This window comes from Palaemon carinicauda, chromosome 8 (assembly GCF_036898095.1).
Source record: "Palaemon carinicauda isolate YSFRI2023 chromosome 8, ASM3689809v2, whole genome shotgun sequence".
NCBI lineage: Eukaryota > Metazoa > Arthropoda > Malacostraca > Decapoda > Palaemonidae > Palaemon > Palaemon carinicauda.
In genome coordinates this window covers 102,847,362-102,869,284 of record NC_090732.1, presented here as the reverse complement: position 1 = coordinate 102,869,284, position 21,923 = coordinate 102,847,362, and the positions used below count along the sequence as shown (strand labels likewise).

The window sequence follows — 21,923 nt, the reverse complement described above, 5'->3', positions numbered from 1 at the left end:
AATGAGAATTTACCTCAGGGGCCAGGTATCTTTTAGTGCCCACTCTGTTGTTGTGCACTATGTCTACACTGTCAGTGGCAGATTCATAACGCACTGCTAACCCTAAATCCGCTATAGCGCAAGTGCCATTTGATTTTACAAGAATATTCTTGCTCTTCAAATCCCGATGAGCTATAGCAGGCTTTCCTGAAAGATAAAATGAAGCTTAGAGACAATAAAATAATAAAAATAAACTTGGTAATATATATTTGTATCTGCAGTACAGCCTGCTGAATACTTTTAGTATAGATATGAATGAAAGCACTAAGTAAAATTTTAGGGAATTTAAATTTTCTACAGACCAATGGAATGAGTACAATAAAATCCATTATGATAAAACATCCTATTCTGGTCCTTTTTAAAAATAACTTGAAGGTGAAAATTTAGGTAGAACAAGACAGTAATTCCCCTTGTATTGGTTTTATCCTTACACTAATTTGTACAAGAATTTTAATGCAAACAAGGATATGCATTTTACTACACAAAATTGCAAAAGTTTAGATAAAATGGCATTTCTGTAGGATGATTTACAGTTTTTTCCAATCATTTAAACTCGCCATTTATATGGCATACGTGCCTTTGTTTTTGGTCATTGCCTGTTTGCTACGAATCTGAAGCATATTTGTGGTCCTGTGACCACTCGATACAACATTACTGGTACTTAAAGTATTATCTGAGAACCAAGAAAACTCAGGCTCTGAAAAAACTTACAACTGTACTCTAGTGGTTCCCCTTCCATGTAACATACCCATTTCTGTCGTTCTAGAGTTCCTGTTGTCTCTTCTTGGATACCTACTTTCTGTGAGAGATGGGAGACACATGAGGTTTCCTTATTGTCTTCCTGCCCTTAATCCTTCTTGTCCTTCCAATTAAGATGAATGAGTGTGGTAAAAGTAACCGAAGGCCACCTTGCACAATATGGCTAGAAGGATTTCTCATATCTACCATCCTTCTCTCGAAAGTGACAACAATCCCTCCACTCATTACCATGTATTACCAATCGAAGGTTACTACAGTAGAGGGTTCAATTTAAAGATTTATAGCTCTTGTTAGATCACCCGTATATGAGGTCAACTCTTCACATTCCCCACTATGAAATTCTCTCTTTTTGGGAGAATACCAAGCCTAATCCTAATTTTGCTGATACTTCTCAGGTTGTACGGTGAAAGGGTCCATTCAGATCATCAAGACCTATTATATTCTCTGACAAGGTACGCACATTCCAGGTTCCGCATACAAGTGCCCCATTTGGTTCTTTGCCAGAACTTTCACATCCTAAGTTTATAAGGATCGCATTCCAATCATGCATCAAGCTCTTCCTCCAGATGAGGTCCAGTGTACGTCTTCATGCCCTGTGTCCGGGTGGTATTACACTCCGATTGTGCACAAGTCAGTTTCTCCTCATCAAGGACTTCTACAGATGGCAAGAACTTTAAGAGGAAGGTTGGGAAGCCTGGTGTATGCAACAAGGCTTCTATCCCATTCTTTGCTCTGCCTTAGAATGGGATGATGATAACAGTGCTCCCTTGTAACCACAGTTAATTAGAAGGCTCTGCAGGTCCATCAATTAAAGTGTAGGTATCCCTTGACCAATCTCTTCAGTATGACTACCTTGAATCCTTCCCAAGGATTAGGAATGATAGAGAGCCTTTCATATGATTAGGACTGATGGTAATCTTTCCACTGTTGGTACAACTTCTTTAGTGCTTGAGGTGGGGTTTGTGCCACTTAGGTCTTCTGATCGAACAGATTATGCTGGATTTTCATAGCTTGTCAAGGTACATGCCAGAGACTCAATAGTTGTGTGTGTGATCATGTACCAGCGGTTGGTATTAACTGTGAATGGTCCTGGCCAGTTTCTGAGCTTGACTGGGATTTCCTTACAGAATTGTGTTAAGGGTGGTACCTTCTATAAATTGGTATGTGGCAGGCACTTCCAGCCCACACACTGCCATCTACAGTGAAGATAAAAATTTTGGAAGACACAAAGTCAGACCCTGTTAAAGAAGTGTAAACATTCTCTTTCCCTTACCCTCTACTTTTTCTTTCAAATCTCTAGATAAAAGGAAGCCTAACTATCATTACTAGCCAGGCTATAACCCTAGTAGGATGCTGCATGTCCAAGAACTCCGAAGAAAGCAGCCCATAGCAGAAAGGAAATACTGTAGATAAACAAACTATATATTAAAATATTAAAAAAAAACTATAAAATATACCAGATAAGCATCATCTGCCAAAAGATACATCCCATAGCTAAAGGTTGAATGCAGAATAAATCTTGTACGCTATGAACGGGAAAAGGAAATGTTTTAAAAACATTCGTTTTGCCAGAGAAATTTACTCAGTGCTAAATATGTGCCGACTGGTTTAATATGAAGTCTGCTAATTTCTTTATGAATGCTGAGGGTGTTAGTAGAGAGAAATCTGCATTATAATCTATAGCTCTTCATCCTAAGAAACTGTGTACAGTCAAATCTCTCGACACTAAAGAATCTGCTTACGAAATTTTCACCCTGCGAAACAAGATGCGAAGAATTTTATGACTCGCATCATGAAAAATGTTTCAGAAAACAAAAGGAGGTACGGTGCGAGAGCTCGACCTTGTCCGAGACTTATTTTAAAATTCAAGCGCTGCCAGCCCGTAAACTCGCTACCATCCTCCCGCACTCCATTGGTTATCTCCCTACTCAGACGCTAATTACTACAATAAGATCCTGCTTTTCTATTGGTCGGCATCTACTGTACTGTATCCCATCATGCACCTATACATTGACATTCCTATGTCTTTTCATTTCGGTGGCGGTATCGTATGCATTGACTTAAGTATTTGTGATTTTGCTTCCGTAACAATTGTACAGTACTGTATGGTGTGTGATATTACGTTACATTATTAACCATGGGTCCTAGGAAAGTCTCTGATGTCAAGGGAAAGAGGATGATGCTTTCCATGGAGATGAATATGGAAATAATCAAGAAATACGAGACTGGCATGCAGTTAAGTGTGATCATGAAGGAATATAGCGGAAATCCGTCTACTTTAGGAACGATCCTGAAGCAGAAGGAAGCTATCAAAGCAGCAACACCTAAGGGTGTGACTTTTCTCCAGTACGAGGAGCCATGCCCACAATGAAATGTAGAGACTGCTGCTTGTCTGGATAAAGGACAAAGAAATGGCTGGAGACACTATCAATGAAGCAATTATCTGCCAATAAGCCAGTGCCATTTTTGGTGATCTCGTTCATGCTCAGGCCAAAGTCGATGCAGGAGAAAGAACATAGAAACAGGCACCCCCAGAGTTCAAAAGGCTTCTTGTGGGTAGTTTGAAAAATTTAAGAAACGCTCAGGCATTCATTCGGTGGTGCGTCATGGGGAGTCTGCAAGCTCGTACGCGAAAGCGGCCAAGGCCTTTGTTAAGACGTTTGACGAGTTGACTGTCAGGGAATGCTACATTTCCCAGCAAGTCTTCAATTACGATGAGACTGGGCTTTTTTGGAAAAAAAATGCCTCGTTGAACGTATATCACGGCAGAAGAAAAGAGGCTGCCCGGGCATAAGCCTATAAAGGACAGGCTTACCTTTGCACTTTGTGCAGAAGCCAGTGGGGATTGCAAGGTGAAACCCCTATTGGTGTATTAGTCTGATACTCCTCAACCCTTCAAGACCCACAAGGTCACTAAGGAAAATCTTCACGTGTTGAGGAGGGCTAATGGAAAAGCCTTGGCAACAAGACAATTGTTCATCGAGTGGATAAATGTTTGTTTCAGCCCAATTTAAAAAAAGAATTTGGAATAGGAGTGCCTCCCTATGAAATGCCTGCTGGTGCTGGACATTGCCCTTGCTCACCCTCCTGCCCTCGAGGAAGATAGTGTAGCAGAGTATTCTTTAATCAAGGTATTCTACCTTCCACCGACAACCACCCCTCTCCTCCAGCCCATGGACCAGAAAGTGATTTCAAATTTTAAAAAGCTCGATACAAAATATCTCTTCAAGAGATGTTTCAAAATCATTGAAAGCATAACCTCACCCTTCGTCAATTTTAGAAGGAGTCTTTTGATATTGTCATATGATTCAAAATGATTGATCAAGCTTGGCAGGAGGTTTCGAGGCGCACCTTGAACTCTGTGTGGAAAAAGCTGTGGCCTGATGTCGTCGCCGCACGAGAATTCGAGAGCTTCCATGCAGACCAAGCTGAAGACGATTTCAAAAATGTTGACGATCCTGATCCTGTTGCTCAATCTGAAATTGCCGAGATCGTTACACTTGGAAAGTCCATGGGTCTGGAAGTTGATGAGGCCGACATTGATGGGCTTATCGAGGAGCACCAAGAGAAACTTAAGATGGATGACCTGAAAGAGTTGGAGGCCATGCGAGTGAGCGTCGTTCAGGAAGAGTACAACGGGGGGAGGAGGATGACCCACTGACAACGGCAGAAATTAAGGAGGGTCTAGATGGCTACTTTAAGATGGTGGCTCTTGTAGAAAAGAAACACCCAGGAAATAAAGTTTGTCAGAGTCATTTCAGGGAAATTTTAAGAAACAGGCAGAAATAAGCCTCTTTGGACGATTACTTAAAAAGAGGCCTTCAGTAGAAGCAGATCAAGTGTCAGATAAAAAACGAAAGAAAAGTGGAAGTGATAAAGAAAATACATAGTGTAATTAAATATAGAAAATACAAAACGTGAAGAAAAAAAAATTAGAAAAAGGCAAAAAAAAAAAAATAAATTTCAAGTTTATTGTAAACTTGAGTTAATATTTCCTGACATTTGTAAATGCGTTTCCTAAAAGTAAGTGTTAATGTTTTCTGTCATTTATAAATCTGTTTTGTAAAGTTAAGTTTACGTTTTCTGCCACTTGTTAACGTTTTCCGCCAATAGTCATCCTCCTCTACCGCCCCGCTCTTCGCTCTCGGACCTCGCCTCACTCCAAAGATAAGGTTCCACATTTTTGTTACTGTATTTTTACTGTTAGCTCTTATTATACACCTCTTCTTTTACAGGTTACCAATGGTTAATTTATTAGTGAATGATCCAAATACAGTAGTTGTCATACATTTAGTAGTTTAGTGGTATGTATCCTCTTTATAATCATTTAATGTGGTGTTTTTATAGGGTCTGGAATGAATTAGGCTATTTACGTGTAAAAGGCAACTCACAAGGTGAAAAAATCCTGTTACAAAAACCATCACAGAACCAATTAATTCTGTTTTGTGAGGCATTACTGTACTGGACTTTAATCAAGATAAAATTTGTAGCAGCTTTCTTGGGTGAGCCATAAACTTTGTTAGGGCTAAGCTCATGCACTACAGTCTGCCAGACAGTTCAAGGTCAAATACCTAATCTCCCATGATGGGGGAGGGATTATTATCTGTTTTTATGCTTGCTTGATGGGAGAAGTACAAGAGGAAGGCCAAGGTTTGGGTGGATGGATGGAGTGAAGGAAGCTCTGGGTGATAGGAGGATAGATGTGAGAGAGGCAAGAGAGCGTGCTAGAAATAGGAATGAATGGCGAGCGATTGTGACGCAGTTCCGGTAGGCCCTGCTGCTTCCTTCGATGCCTTAGATGACCGCGGAGGTAGCAGCAGTAGGGGATTCAGCATTATGAAGCTTCATTTGTGGTGGATAACGGGGGAGGGTGGCCTGTGGTACCCTAGCAGTACCAGCTGAACTCTGTTGAGTCCCTTGTTAGGCTGGGAGGAACGTAGAGAGTAAAGGTCCCCTTTTTTGTTTTTGTTTCATTTGTTGATGTCGGCTACCCCCCAAAATTGGGGGAAGTGCCTTGGTTATGTATGTATGTATGTATGTATGCTTTCCAACACTGACTAAGGGCCACTTGCAATTATTTATGAGGTTTAATGAACTTTTTTATACCATCACATCACAAAGTTATAGATAAGCAGCGAGTTGTCGTATTTGGTAAAGTATCATTTTTTTTGAGAGAAAAACTTGGCATTATACTTAAAACTTCCCCCTATCTCAATGCTACTAATTGCATCAGCACTTTCTCCAGCTGATGTAGCAGTAAGATGGGACCAACTGGCTATAAACCATTATGATTCTGAGTTTAATCTAACAAATCCTGACAAACAAATGGCTTTTTAAAAGAACAGTTAACAGCTGGATGACACCAATATCGAGTAAATGCAGCTCTCATAGCTTAAAGTTATTTGACATTCAATATTCCACCAAGGGACCGTTTTTTGTGTAAACTGACCTGTACTATTGGGAGAAGATTTATTACAGGCATCTAAAATGACTTTGCTATAATACTAAAGGGCTTTCTCTATAGTGGGAAAATTATCATCATCCATTTCTAATAACTTAAGTACTGTAAATAATTCCCCATTGGCTTTAGCAATTACCCATAACAGAGATCTTGGTGCAACTGCCAGTACTTCAACAACTAAATTAATTAGGATTGGAGAATGGTCACTTCTGATACCTTCATCCATTACTTCCCATGAAAAATTGAAAAAACTCTCAGGGGTGCATAACGAGATAACTAAAGGTAAGGGTTCCATTTTGTACATGAAAATGTGTTGGAGGTCCAGTATTCAAAACAGCAAGGTATGTTGTTTATTTGACGGATAAAAATTAAAGCATATTTTTGTTTTTTTTTAAGGTCAAAGGCAGAAAAGAGGGAGATAGTTGAATAATGTTCATTCTCATGTTCGTGGATTTAATAACCTATTTTCCTTGCTGGGAATGGTGGTTCATAATTGTTTATGAATATGTCACTGAGGTTGAACAGCTTCTTAGTTGCTTTGTTGGAGAATTAGTGGATAGCACTTCTCATGGTTAACAATATAAACATCAAGAGAGGTTCATAGAAATATAAATTTTTTATTAAAAGTCGAAAAGCTCATGCTTCCTATTTATAAGTAATGTGAACTAAGGTAAGATTCATCAAAATTAATTTAATTCTGGCCAAAAAATAATCTGAAAATCTATAAATATATGAAAACTATCTCACCCATTAAGCCATAGCTTAAAATCAATTATACAGAAATAAAAATAATCAAATCCTATCCCACATAAACCAATCATCTTACAATAAATTCTTTATTTGTACATATTAGATTTAAAAGACATTCCTAGAGAGAATAAATTAACAATAGCAAACTAATTACTGTACCTTTGTTTCCCATTATGTCCATGTGAAGATGAGCTAAACCAGTTGCAATAGAAAGCGCCATACGAATCATTCCTACTGTGTCAACTGGATATCTCATCAGATAATCAAATAATGAACCATTCTCATGATAATCGGTGACTAACCAAAGTTGAGTCCAGGTACCATTATCTGGAAATTACAAAATATTTTAATAGTGGATATGAATATCACTACACATACTGTATATTTATCAAACTAAAAAGTCTTTATTGATCAAATCATTTCAACATAACCACTGAGCTGGCATACTTATGTTTCACAAGAAGATACTAAAGGTTAGATCAAAACATAAGACTACATACAATAATTATTAAATAAGAAATTTTGAAAAAAAGGAATTCAATAAATTTTATTTCAGACATTACTTGATGCACATATTGCTCGACTCCCTAATCACAAATAATATCAAAGTTTACTTACACAAAACTAAAAAGACAAACTAGCGATTAATGGCATTAACCATGGCTTGAGTTTGCCATACATCATCTGTCTTTCAATATTGTAGTTAAAAGTATTCCTTATCCTCTTGATGCCACTAGTCAGTGGGAAGGAGGGAGGATATGTATATGAACCTCAAGTGAGTATTGAAATAAATTTAATTATCAAAATGCCATTTATTTCTATGAATCTACTCTGATGTTCACGAGTGATAGAGAAATATGTAACCTATTGTTTTAAAATAACTTACTTAAAACCCTACACTTGTTTTCAGCCTAGTTTTTGGTAACAAACTGTCCAAAATTAAAGCTTAAAACTTGATTCACTTGACTGTTTTTCATAAATATATGTAACCTGATTCCCTAATGACTTATTTATATAATCCTAACACCTTGAAACTTGAAGAATCCAATCTGAAATTCGTTAAATCGAATCAATAAAAATAAACAAATTATTATATCACATACCACCAGTAGCCAATATAGCACCTAAAGCATAGCAATCTTGACAAGCAAACCAAGATTCTTCAAGATAATCTTTAGCAAATGCTGACTTGGTGTGCCATGACTTACTGCTAAAACCCTTTTCAAATAAAGATTCCAGCAAAAATTATTAGATGTATTGTAGCTGCTCTTTTAATATAACGAAGCACAACTTTAAAGTCTTATCAGACTTGGATCAAAACTCTTCATGAACTCCCACGACAGAATTTGTGACAAGGACATCCAATTTCTGAACAGGGGGTGACACTCCAAAATCTAACCATTGCTCTCTACTCTTGGGTAGTGCCATAGCCTCAGTCCCATGGCCTTCCACTATCTTGGGGTAGAGTTCTCTTGCTTGAGGGTACACTCGGCCACACTATTCTATCTTATTTCTTTTCCTTTTTTTTTTTTTTGATGTTTTAATAGTTTATATAAGAAAGGTTTATTTCCATGTTGTTACTGCTAAGATATATTACTATAATTGTTAACTACTTCTAATGTAGTCTTTTATTTCCTTGTTTCCTTTACTCACTGGGCTATTTTTCCTGTTGGAGCCCCTGGGCTTAGAGCATTCTGCTTTTCCAACTAGGGTTGTAGTTTAGCAATTAATAATAATAATAATAATAATAATAATAATAATAATAATAATAATAATAATAATAATAATAATAATCTGCACCTTCTGACTGTAAGATTTTGATGAGCTACAAGGCAAATTTACCAGAGCAAATGGGAAGATCTGCTCCTTTTGACTACATGATGATGATAACCTACAACTTTAAAGAAAATGCAAAGAACTGCTACCTCTGACTGTATAAAAAGTTTACAAGCTAGATGTTGGTTAGCAAGTTGAAGTCATCAAAGGCTTTTAAGCTCTTATTAGTCTATGACCTGGGGCCTGAATGTTCATAAGTTTGTCGTCTTTTTCCATAGCTAGTGTATTTGCTATGAATTACTTACAGTGTCTACCTTTTCTTTTCCTACTCTGCATTCTTTCAATTTTCATTACCAGCTATTAAATTGATATAAACAGTTTCCAAGCAATATTTAACAAGTTTCTTAATTTTCACAGTTATAATAACTTATATGCTTTCCATTGTGTTCTTTGTTCATACAGTCCAACCTCACCTTCTTCCAGTCAATCCCAATTACAAAGCCTTGGGGGGGGGGGTTATAACAACTACAGGTCAGTCACAACAGAACAAGGAGAGAAGAGGAGATCATTTAATAGGTAAGAAAATTCAAGCCATTTAGTTCAGAATTATAAAGTAGTTACGAGTTAAGTAGTTTCTCTCAAATGTCACCTTCCACAAGGAACTAAGAGTGAGGGAATTCTTGTAAACACTTGAAACAAACAAGCACTGCAGTATAATGGAATTCTTATAAAAAGCTGAAAAATCTGTGAAAATCATACAAACAACACAGTAAAATACCTTTGTTATCAGCTGCTATAAAACCTAGAAGGTTATCATGCCTTAACATGACAGTTTGGTAGATTTCAACTTCTCGGAACCATGATCTTTCATCTCTGTAAATAGACAAAATGACAGTTAGAATTGTTTTATATATATATATATATATATATATATATATATATATATATATATATATATATATATATATATATATATATATATATATATATATATATATATATATATATATATATATATATACTATATATATATATATATATATATATATATATATATATATATATATATATATATATATATATATATATATATCTCTCAAAGCACTTGAATCAGTGAGGTCATCCTGCATTGTCATGAATATAATAAACTAATTGTGAAAAATATAAAATTTAACCCTGGATAGCTGTGGTGGGTCGTACACGACCCGAGGTTAAGAAAAAAAAAAACAGGTTTTTTTGCCATAATCTTTCATCCATATTGGTTGTGAGTGATATTGGCCTGCGAGACCTCAGTTCAGTGTGCGCAGCAGTTAGGTGAGGACGCATTTCATCCCAGCTCTTTTCCTTGTGCTATTTCTGAGATGCCCTCGGGTCGAGCTCGACCCATCAATCCCTAATTAAGGTAAGTTGTGCAGTATCAAATTTTTATATAATTATCGAATGTGCAGTACTAGTTAGGTGTATATAAAAAAGGATTGTTATAAAGTGTTTGTGAATGTCTTCTACACCTTATGTTTTTATAAAATAGCTTATTATTTCTCCTGTTTCTGTAAGTTTGTACCTTTATTATGATAATTATTTCATATTTTTTAATTGCCAAATAATCTATAAACTTCATTCTAGCTACCATAATATAGTCATGCAAATCCTTGAACAATTATATAAGAAAATGACTCGCTGATATTGACATATCTTTCTCCATTTCAGGTAGCAGATTTGACTTTCCAAGGTGGTGTGGTTGGCAGACATTTTGTGAGCATATCCTACACAAGCTGGCATAGCTCTATGTATTCCTCTTTTTTCTGAAATTTCTGATATTTACATGCATAATAACCATGCTCAGAAATGGATATAAAGATTTTATTTATGAAAAAATTCAAAATAGAAATCCGAAGAAAAAAAATAAATTATCTTATTCATAAAACTAAACAATATCCAAGTGCAGATTCTTTTACACAATTTTGTTGTATGATAATAATACAATAATCCTATAAAATTTCAGCCACTAACTATGTCATTTACCTACCCCAAAAAATGTTGAAAAGAGGAGATTTCTTTTTAGCCCCCCCCTAAAAAAAAAAAAGACACTATTTTTCTCCTTTCAGGAAACGTTCCCTTGTGGTTCCTACCCCCTCTGGATATCAGCAAATGGTGTTTAATTATCGTAAAATAAGTGCTTAAAATAGTTTTAGCTTATTTCCATATTTGGATTTTAGGTGAATTTTTTTGCAAAGTCGTTTTTTTGTATACTTATTTTTTTTTTTATTTATTTGTAATAAATATTTTTGGGTGTTTTACTTTCATTTACTTTTTTTGATGAATAGAATATTCTTTGAAATTTTTTTTAATAGTAATAGGTTGTGAATTGCTTTGTTAATGAATTTTCTATGAACTTTTTTGTGACCTCGGCTCGAGGTCAACCCATCAATACCTAATTAAGGTGGTCAAATAATGATACCTATCCAGGGTTAACTAAAAACAATGTACACCATACAACATAAAAAAATCTTACATTTTATTACAAATACTTATTTGCTATAGATACCCAACAAGGGCATCCACATCATGATCTCATAAAACAAAAATGACAGATTTACCATTGGTGCTTATATTTGGTCTTCACAACCATTTCCAGACTTTCTTATATATCCACAATAGAGAGAAAAATCGTGCAGCAGAACTTGGCATTATTTCTATAAACCTCCCATGATATTCATATCTTTTCTACATCAGAAGTTGGTTTCTCGACATGTACCTATACAATATATAAAAATGTCCCATTTTCTTTCCTTTCAGTAGACACATGCCTATAATAAAGTAATGAAATACACTAGTGGTTAATGGCAAGCAGCAAAAGTGCCAGGGCCTGTTATTTTAGTTTCTCTGTTCCCATCTGTAGGACTCAAGTACTCCTCTTCCAGATTGAGAGAGATTTTATTGTTTTAAGTTGCCTGCCTCTGGATGTGCTAATAATTACTGCAGTGATAGTGCTGTGATTTGAATTACTGTTGTGAAGAGTGCAATTGCCTCACTTTTCCTAACAAGGAAAGTATGTCTTAAGTTCGAGAGCTACAAAAACTTACCTTTTAGTTTAGGGAACCTACTTCATGTTCTTAGTTTATGCTACATTCAAAGACATTTCTTTTTTAAAAAATCAAATTTTCCTGTTAAGAAATAAGAGAATAAAATAATTTCTTTATAAAACCAGCAAATCGATGTAAACTTTCAGGGGAAGGTGTTGTAAGAAGTGTCAAAACCAAGGTAGAATATCCAGGTTTAATGAAGTAAATTTGTCTATACAAAATCTGTATTAAATAAAATTCACACACAAAATATTGAGTGTAATACTGAGAAAAGGAAATAAGGATAATAACCAATAGGAAAGGGTATAATGAACAATAAAAAGTGTGAATAACAGAAATGAAAAGCAAACAGAAATGATGGAAGAATTTCATAAAATATTTATAGAGAATATTTTACAGAACGTGGAACAGTCTTGCTTTCTTCATTCTAGTTATTTTCACTAAAATGCTTGTAATTCATTATAAATAACTGTATCAAATATTATTAAAGGAAAATTATAAGCTGGAAATAATTAGATAAAAATGATGAAATGAAGGAAATTAATTGAAAGGATGATAGATTAAAACTCAATGTAAAGAGAGGGTGTTTTTTTTTTTTTACATAGGCTACATGTTTTAGTTAGGAATTTTTACTGAGAGAGAGAGAGAGAGAGAGAGAGAGAGAGAGAGAGAGAGAGAGAGAGAGAGAGAGAGAGAGAGAGAGAGAGAGAGAGAAAATGTGTGTGTGTGTATACTTCATGTTCAATGAAGAATTTTACTGCAAGGAGCTTCATAAATGTTAGTAATGTTTTACAGTCAGTTTTTATTTCATTTTACTTTACATAGGGTAAATATTTATACAATCATTGAAAAAGAACTACTAATACCGTATTTACAGTACAGTATTGTACTGTATACAAAATACTGAAGGCTAAAGCTTAAATCATGACATTTAATTTCGTCAGCTGACTGACTAGTTCAAGCTCGCAACATCATCACATTCTAAAAATAATCATGATTTAAAAAAAAAAGATAATTGTGCTTAATTGCAGCACTTTTGTATTTTGTTTTCAATTTCGGGTGCATTCCAAGTATCAACAATTAGTGACTTTTTTACTCTATAGTACCAGTGAGTTTTTAGATAGGAACTAGTGTTTTGTTGTTTCTTATACGAAGGGTGGTGGGGCGAGAGCTTTTGTGTTATGAATAGCTTACCCTTTACTGAAGCTGTATCAATATTGTACAATTACCAATGAAAAGTAGTATGAACTACAATACCGTGAAAAAAAAAAACACATGAAAACAATGTACTGTAGTGCAGTACAGTACAGTGAGTTACCTAGTGTCTTAAACAACTGTGCCTAGGCAGTGGCCTGTGTTTTGGAGTGTTATGAGCTGACAACAACACATTAGGCCACCAAGTATTCTTTGATTTTCACTCCTCACGGGTGTGTATGTTACCTAACCCTAAGCAAATAAGGAGGGCCGACTGTACCTGACTGCAAGGTCAGGGTCCCTGCTAACAGTCATAGAATCATGATGTGGCAACTTAGTGCTTGAACATGTGCTGCAGTTGGGGCTGAGAAGTCACCTGTTCTAACCCCTGTTGTGGAAAAAAAAAAAAAAAAGAGAGAGAGAGAGAGAACTGGAAGATCTTGGTTTTAGGTCAATTCTTGGAGTATGGGAAGATCTGTCCTTGACTGCCAGTCTTCGTGTGAGAAGATCCAAGTCTAGGAATAGAGTTACTGTGTCAGATGATCTCAAATGATGAAAGATTCTGTTGTGTTGGAGGACCTCTGGGATGGGAGCGCTGAGATGAAGAGAAAAAGGCGAGGTGAAAAAAACGAGCCCCCGAAGAACAAGCAAAAGTTCTGATCATGTGGTCCCCAATCACATGGCTTCTGCATGCAAGATTCCCAATCCTGATATTTTCAATTGCATGGTTCTTGATCGTACAGTTCCTAATCGCGTTTCACAATCACGGCCAATTGTGCAGGAAATGACAATCGTAGAAAACAAGTGCAGCAATTCTTCTTCACTCAAGAGGTTAGCTACTGCACTGTAATTGTTCAGTGGCTACTTTCCTTTTGGTGAGGGTAGAAGAGACTCTTTAGCTATGGTAAGCAGCTCTTCTAGAAGGACACTCCAAAATCAAAGCAATGTTATCTAGTCCTGGATAATGCCATAGCCTCTGCACCATGGTCTTGGGTTGTCTTGGGGAGGAGTTCTCTTACTCGAGGGTACACTTGGCACAATTTCTATTTTGTTTCTCTCCCTCTTGCTTTTTTAACTTTTTATAGTCTATAAATGAAAGATCTGTTTTAATGATGTTACTGTTCTTAAAATATTCTATATTGTTCATTACTTCTCTTGTAGTTTACGGTATTTACTTACTGTATTTCCATAAATCACTGAGCTATTTTCCCTGTTGGAGCCCTGGGGCTTATAGCATCCTGCTTTTCCAACTAGGGTTGTAGCTTAGCAAGTAATAATAATAATAATCATGATTTCAGGAGAGAGGACATAATCGTTACGTTCCCATGAAAAAGAAGCACAAAGGGAAAACTACAAAGAAAAGGACAATCTTGTAACCCATATTGTAGACTGGGAAAGCTGGAATGAAGTAGATGCCTAGAGTGTGATATCCCGAAAGTCACTGAAAATCAGGCACAAGAGATCCACCTGTTACGTGTCCCATCGTGTGGTGTCCGACAATTGTGTAAAAGGTTGAACCTGTAGTGGCAGTTTAATTGGTGGCAATATGGAAGGATGGGATCATGGAGATTGTGTTTATTGTGTACTGCACGTGTCTTGCACTTGCTCTTACACTGTAACGGTATTTTCTTTTTTATCGTACATCTCACTCTACACCTCACTGTTAACACAACCTATTAAAGCCTGTCTGTTCATGAATTATTTTGATTGAAATATTGTGACCTTCTTGTCCTGAACATACAGTATATATAAACTCACTATCTGTTGAAATAAAGTTAGTTCCATTCACCTCGTCTCTCAGTTACCATCTAACGGGTCTCCTGCACAATGGGTGACCACCGGAGGACTCGCTCCCTCCTGCCATCCTCCTCACTGATGTGCCCAACTTTTTGATGATGCCGACCCCTGGACCTGACTCTTTCACAAACGTCGCCCCAATGAAACTGCCATCCTTCGCCGGCGGAGAAGAGTTCTCTTCGTTCCAACATGCATAAGTCCAGCTTTGCATCAAGGGCATGACTAGCTCAAACAGTAAAGCAAACTATGTCCACATGGCAATCCCCAAGGACACATTCCCAGAAATCTCCAATTGGCTTTGCAAACATGGGGACATCCCAATAGCGTACGATACCCTTAAAACACCTCTTGGAGCAGTACTCACCATCGCCAGCCACCCATATAGCCAAGCTTTTACAGCTCAGCTCTATCCAGAACCGTTGGGGGACCAAAAGGCTTCACTTGCCCTCAGGGAAATGACCAGTATCGTTCGTCTGCAACCGGTGGCAGACGGCTCTCCTCGTAAAGTGAATCTACTTCATGCCCTTTGGGTATGGCGACTACCCGACCCTGTATGCGCTGCCATCCCCGATGTCGATATTTTGCCCATGAAGGACCTGATGACCAACTTAGCCCTTCAGGAACTCCATTAATGCCTCCACTCCTGATAAGAGGACAACTATTCAACATCAACCAAAGGTTATTTAAAATCGGTAGGACACAAACGTCCACCCTGTGAAGCGCCAGAGTGGCAATAAAGCCGCTCACCACCTATGTATACCACCACTCACTCATACCTCAGCAGCAGTTGCCTCCCCTTTCACTAATCTTTTCTTTTTACATGATGTATTGGCATCAATGACCTTCGATGTCAGGATGCCAGAGAACTTCAAATTATTCATTCATTCATTACATCATACAGGTACAGGAATGCAATTTTTGGTAGACAATGATGCTTGCCGTTTTCTTCTGTCAAGGCCACTCTCCAAGACACAACGAAGTCTAAGTTTGCCGATGTCTGGCTGGTAGCTGCCAACGGATCTGCGAAACCCACCCAAAGTTACAAAACCCTTACATTAGCATTTTGAAGCGGCAAATATAATTGGAAGTTTCTCGTTGCTGACATCACATTGGCAATCCACGGTGTGGATTTCCTCTCACGTTTCCATCTCTTAATTGATGTCCTTCTCAACGATTAGTCAACGAGGACTCATACTCGTCGACACCTCTTCTACCAGGCTACTCGGACCTCGCTCTCCACATCAGCGCACCCACGGACGCCTACGCTCACCTCCTCGCATTGTACATAGAAGTTTTACGTTTACGACCACGGTTTCCACCAAACATGGTAACTATCACCCTTTAAAGACAATGGGACTCCCAGCATTCACCAGAGTCAGGGGTCTGGCACCAGATCGTTTGGCAACCGCTAAACAAACGTTCGCTAAAATGGAAGAAATAGGCCTTTTGCCAAAAGGCATCAGGACCAAGTCGTCACCCTTCACATCGTCCTGAAGAAAGATGGATCTCTGCGTCCGTGTCGGGATTACAGGTGCCTGAACATGCAGACATAACCGGATCACTACAGTACCTCCCAATTATCGCCGACATAACAAACTTGCACAAAGCGAAGGTTTTCTCCAGGCTCAACCTTCTGAAGGGGTATTATGAGGTGCCTATGAACCAAGAAGACATCCACAGGACCGTCATCACCACCCCCTTTGATAGATACAGTTTCAATTAAAGTACCTGACATTCTCTTATATGCCTCTAATAACTGTCCCCTTACTCGTTGAGTTTGTACATCAAATAAGTTCAAATGTTCCATCCTCCATCTATATCCAAATTGCCTTAGTGTTGTAACAAGGTTGGTGGCCAGCTTGTACTGCATCCAGTCTATCTACAGTATATCATTCTGAATACTTGGAGCCCGGAATTAGACTATTCTAGATGGGGTCTTATTATTGATGTGCACAGCTATGTAGTAGAGTGTCTTTGCTTCTGTATTTGAATTCTCTCTTTATTCAACCTATTAATGTTTGGGCTCTTTCAGCGTTTATGCTTTGGTGAACTTCAAATTCTTGCTGATAATAAAACCAAGATCTTTCTCCTGATCCACACTTTCTATTTTATTACCCAGCAGTGAATAATCTGATTGTGAGTTACTAAAACATATGTGCATGACTTCACACTTCCCACAGTTAAAAGGTATTTTCTATTTTCTTGATCATTCTCCTAGCTTCAATAGATCCTCTCACAAGACTTCGATGTCTTCTGGGTTTGCTGCATTTATACGTTATTTAGTATCGGCAGAAAATTTGGCTATTCTACAAGTTAATCCTAAATCTATGTTGTTAATGTAGAACAGAAATAGTAATGGCCCAAGAGAGGATCATTGAGGTACTCCACTTGTAACAGCTGCCCACTTTGAAGCTTCTCCATTGATTACAACTCTGTTTTCTGTTCATTGGCCAATCTTCGACCCATTCAGCTGGCTTGTCAATGATGCCAATAGCTCTCTTTTTGACCATTTATTTTTCATGAGGAACTTTGTCAAATGCCTTTTAAAAGTCTAGGTATATGATGTCTATTGCCCTGATTTTGTCATAAATGCTAAATATGTTTTGGAAAAATTCTAAAAGATTTGTCACTTCTCTTTTGTCTAAAACCATGGTTAGACAAACAGGTCTGTAATTGCCAGGTTCTCCTTTGGTCACTTCTTGTAGATTGGAGGAACATTGCATAAGTTTCTATCCTTGTTGTGCCTTTCTTTGAGAGAGAGAGAGAGAGAGAGAGAGAGAGAGAGAGAGAGAGAGAGAGAGAGAGAGAGAGAGAGAGAGAGAGAGTTTTACAAGGATTTTGGATGTTTCAAAGATTTTTTAATCCATCTGGGGAGACTCCCTTTGCTCTTGGGTAGAGCAATTTGGTTTGATCGTTTGGAGTTTTCAAGATCTTGTCCAACTTATTCTTGAACTTGTTTACCGTGATACTCATTACTGCATCCGCTAGAGGTCTGTTCCATACATTTGCTATTTTGTATGTAGAGAACTTACTACATTGAGTGGTGTTGTATATTTTCTATTCCAGTTTGTATCTGTTACATCTGGACTGATTTGTGCTTAGCGTGAATCGATTGTTGTAATCTACAGTTATTATTCTATTAAGAATTGTGAATGCCTCTATTAACTATACCCTTAGTCGTTGAGTTTGTAGATCAAATAAGTTTAAACGTTCCAACCTCGATCTATATCCAAATTGCCTATTGTTAAAACTAGTTTGGTGGCCCTAGCTTATACTGCCTCCAGTCTATCTATATCCTTCTGAATACTTGAAGCCAAGAATTGGACTCCATATTCTAGATGGGGTCTTACTAGTGATGTGTCCAGCTCAAGTATAGTGTCTTTGTTTCTGTATTTGAATAGTCTCTTTAAGTAACCTATTACTTTAGTGATGTGTCCAGCTGAAGTATAGTGTCTTTGTTTCTGTATTTGAATTGTCTCTTTAAGTAACCTATTACTTTTCGTGCATTATTTTTAGCTTTTATGCTCTGTTTGGTGAACCTCAAATTTTTTCTAATAATAATCCAGAGATCTTCCTTCTGGTCCACACTTACATTTTCATTAACCAGCAGTGAGTAATCTGTTTGTGGGTTACTATAACCTGTGTAGTAGGTTGATCAGGGCACCAGCCACCTGTTGTGATTCTACCGACTGAGTTATTGGATCCTTTGACTGCCCACACAGTATTACATTGGATCCCTCTCTCTGGTTACAATTCATTTTTCCTTTGCCTACACATACACCAAGTAGTTTGGACTATTATTACCACATTCTCCTCTGTCCTCATACACCTGACAACAATAAGAATGCCAAACAATTCTTCTTCACTTAAGGACTTAACTGCAATACTGCACTAAACTTGCTCAGTAGCTACTTTCCTCTCGGTAAGGGTAGAAGTGTGTGTTTCCAAAATCAAAACATTGTTCTCTAGTCTAGGGTAGTGCCATAGCCTCTGTACCATGGTGTTATACTGTCTTGAGGTAGAATTCTCTTGCTTGAGGGTACACTTAGGCACTATCTTATTTCTCTTCCTCTTGTTATTTTAAAGTTTTTATAGTTTATATATATTATGTTTATTTTAATGTTGTTATTATTCTTAAACTTTTCATAGTATATTTCTTTGTTTCTTTTCCTCACTGAGCTATTTTCCCTGTTGGGGCCCTTTGGTTTATACCACCCTGCTTTTCCAACTAGTCTTGGGGTAGAGTTCTCTTGCTTGAGGGTACACTTGAGCATACTATCTTATTTCTCTTCCTCTTGTTATTCTGAAGTATTTTAGTTTATATATGATGAATTCATTCTAATGTTATCATCCTTAAACTTCTTGTAGTATATTTCCTTATTTCCTTTCCTCACTGAGCTATTTTTCCCTGTTGGGGCACTTGGGTTTATAGCATCCTGCTTTCCCAACAAGAGTTGTAGCTTAGCAAGTAATAACAATAATAATATGTGCATAACTTTGCATTTTCAACAGGTGAAAGGCATTTGCCATTTTCTGGACCATTCACTTAATAAGATCCTCTCTCAAGGGGGAGCATCCGCCATTGAACCCATAACCGTTATTTATCGCTGGATGAATCTATTTTTCTAAATGTTTTACCCACTAAAGCAAAGATAAATCTGTGTAAGTTTCATTGAATTCAGACTCTCATTTCTTTTTAATGAATAAAAAATCTATCAAAAAAAATTCAATTAAATTCTTATCAAAAAGCACTAAATAGAATTAACTAAAAATTTACACAAATTTTGTTTATTACAATATAAACAAAATACCAGTAATAATTTTCCATATTTCTGGTATTTTTTTTATATAAATATTTATATATTCATATATTCTAAAAGTGTGGAAAAATATAGAAAATATAAAATGTACGTTAGAAAAAATTCCTCCATACAAAATATAGTAAATGTATTCCTCTTTATAATGATGTATTTGGATTTGAAATTGGTTGATAAATAGCAGAGAAAATAGTTTTTAATATCAATAAGTATAGTTTTGAGATATTGACGGTCAAAGTTTTTCTTTGAGATTCTATGAGAGTATGAAGGAAGGTGAAACATCATAGCTTCCATTAGCAAATATTGTTATTGATACTTATTTAAAACTAGTCTAAATTACTTGAACAACAACTAACTTTCTTATGTGATACAATTTCTACTCATTACCACAAGCACAGCCCCAAGTTCCCCCCCCACCCCCATTGGGGAATGATCACTCGTCACCATCATCACTTCACTGCTGCTAGACTCGCCATCACTCTTGTCTACTTTATCTTTTTTTACCCCTCTAAATTGAGATGCCACTACCACATTTCTCCTTCTTGCAGCTAAAGACCTTTTGCGTTTGGTCATTATGGAAAGTTAATCAAGTACCCGATAATTGGAAAATAAACAAGAATACGCAAAGTGTAAACAACCTAAACCTGGCAAGTATACACACTTCAGTGTTCCATTGCCACATGAGTGACTTGAAAGATATATGTTTGCCAGACGTATGAAGATAACGAAAAAATATGAACAAATTGGTGTATTTATGCAAAATCAATGCGCAAGACAAACCTACATAGTCTGCTTTAGCAGACAACGCAGTTAGGATGACTTAACCATCTAAAAACCACTATATCTTCTTTATATATAAGAATTATTGCCAGAAACTTCTTGAGGGCACATACATGTTTGGCCATAGATAGAAGTAATATCTCAATTTTAGGTATCTGAAAGTTTATATGTTCATACCCATAGCGGATGCTCCCCTTAAGGCTTCTATGTCTTCTTAGTTCGCAGGATTTATGCCCATATTAGTATTGTCGGCAAATTTGGCTATTCTACTAGTTAATCCTAAATCTATGTCATTCATGTAATTCAGAAATAGCAATAACCCAAGGTTGGATCCTTGAGGTACTCCACTTATGACAGCTGCCCCCTCTGAGGCTTCTCTATTGATTACAACTCTGTTATCTGTTTGTCAGCCAATCTTCGATCCATTCAGTTGGCTCATCAATGATGCCTAGTGCTATAATTGCCTAGACTTTTGAAAGTCTAGGTATATGATGTCTATTGCCCTGCTTTTGTCATAAATGTTAAACATGTTGTGGAAACATTCCAACAGATCTGTCACACTGGATCTCTTTGTCTAAAACCATGTAGGCTGTCTATAAGAAGACTTTTTCTCTATTTGTTCTACTATTGAATCTATTATAATTTATAAAAAATATTTGCAGTGCCATAATTGATTAAAAATATTTGCAAAGCATTGAAGTTAAGACAGGTCTGTGGTTGCCAGGTTTGTTTTTTGGTCCCTTCTTATAGAGGAACACTACCTAAAGGAGTTTCCACCCTTGTGGTGCCTTCCTTTCATTGGCTATCTTTCAGAACACTTTGTAAAAGTTGTGGGATTATCTCTTCTTATTCTATGATCACTCTAAGATGAATATAATCTTAGTCTTACCTAGTCCCTTTTAATTTCTTTTAAACATCTTCCATTGTAAAGATAATTGTGGGCCCTGCATATTTGATATCTGGTTCAGGGAGGGTCGATGCTTCTTCCCTAGTGAATACAGTTGTGAAATATGCATTTATCAGTTCGGCTTTTTTCAAACAATGTTATAAATTTACCCTCTGAGTCTCTTAACAAGCTAATATAACAAATTTAGAAGTAATTTGTATTTTTCCTAATGATACAAACTGGAGCTATTTATAGGGATATTACTTTTGGCTTAGCATAAAGACGAGCCTGCTCACAAGAATTTTAGTGAGGGATAGCTAAACCTAACGCTAATTAGCGGGAGGGGGCATAGCCGGCTACTCCACAAACTCACACACCTCTGCTGAGCAGCCACTTTGCTTGCAGGCAATACTTTCCAAGGGGACAGGTGCTGGCGGGCCAATCTGTATAAATAGCTCCAGGTTTGTATCGTTAGGAAAAATACAAATTACATCCAAATTTGTCATTTGTTCTGTCACTATACAAACCCTTGGTATTTACAGAGATGACTTACCTCTTAGGAGGGTGGAAGTGTGTACCAA

General features: G+C 36.9%; 1 protein-coding gene across 6 annotated transcripts in view; it reads right to left on the bottom strand.

Moving 5' to 3' along the window:
* The window catches only part of babo (TGF-beta receptor type-1 babo), a 419,621-nt gene that overhangs the window by 70,968 nt on the left and 326,730 nt on the right, over nucleotides 1–21,923 (bottom strand). For all 6 annotated transcript variants that reach the window (XM_068378789.1, XM_068378785.1, XM_068378786.1 and 3 more), the window contains exons 7-9: nucleotides 9,564–9,658; nucleotides 7,169–7,336; nucleotides 14–186 (exon numbers count right to left, since the gene is read on the bottom strand). In XM_068378789.1, coding sequence (XP_068234890.1) covers nucleotides 14–186; nucleotides 7,169–7,336; nucleotides 9,564–9,658 — 436 coding nt within the window. The remainder of the gene's footprint in view (nucleotides 1–13; nucleotides 187–7,168; nucleotides 7,337–9,563; nucleotides 9,659–21,923) is intronic.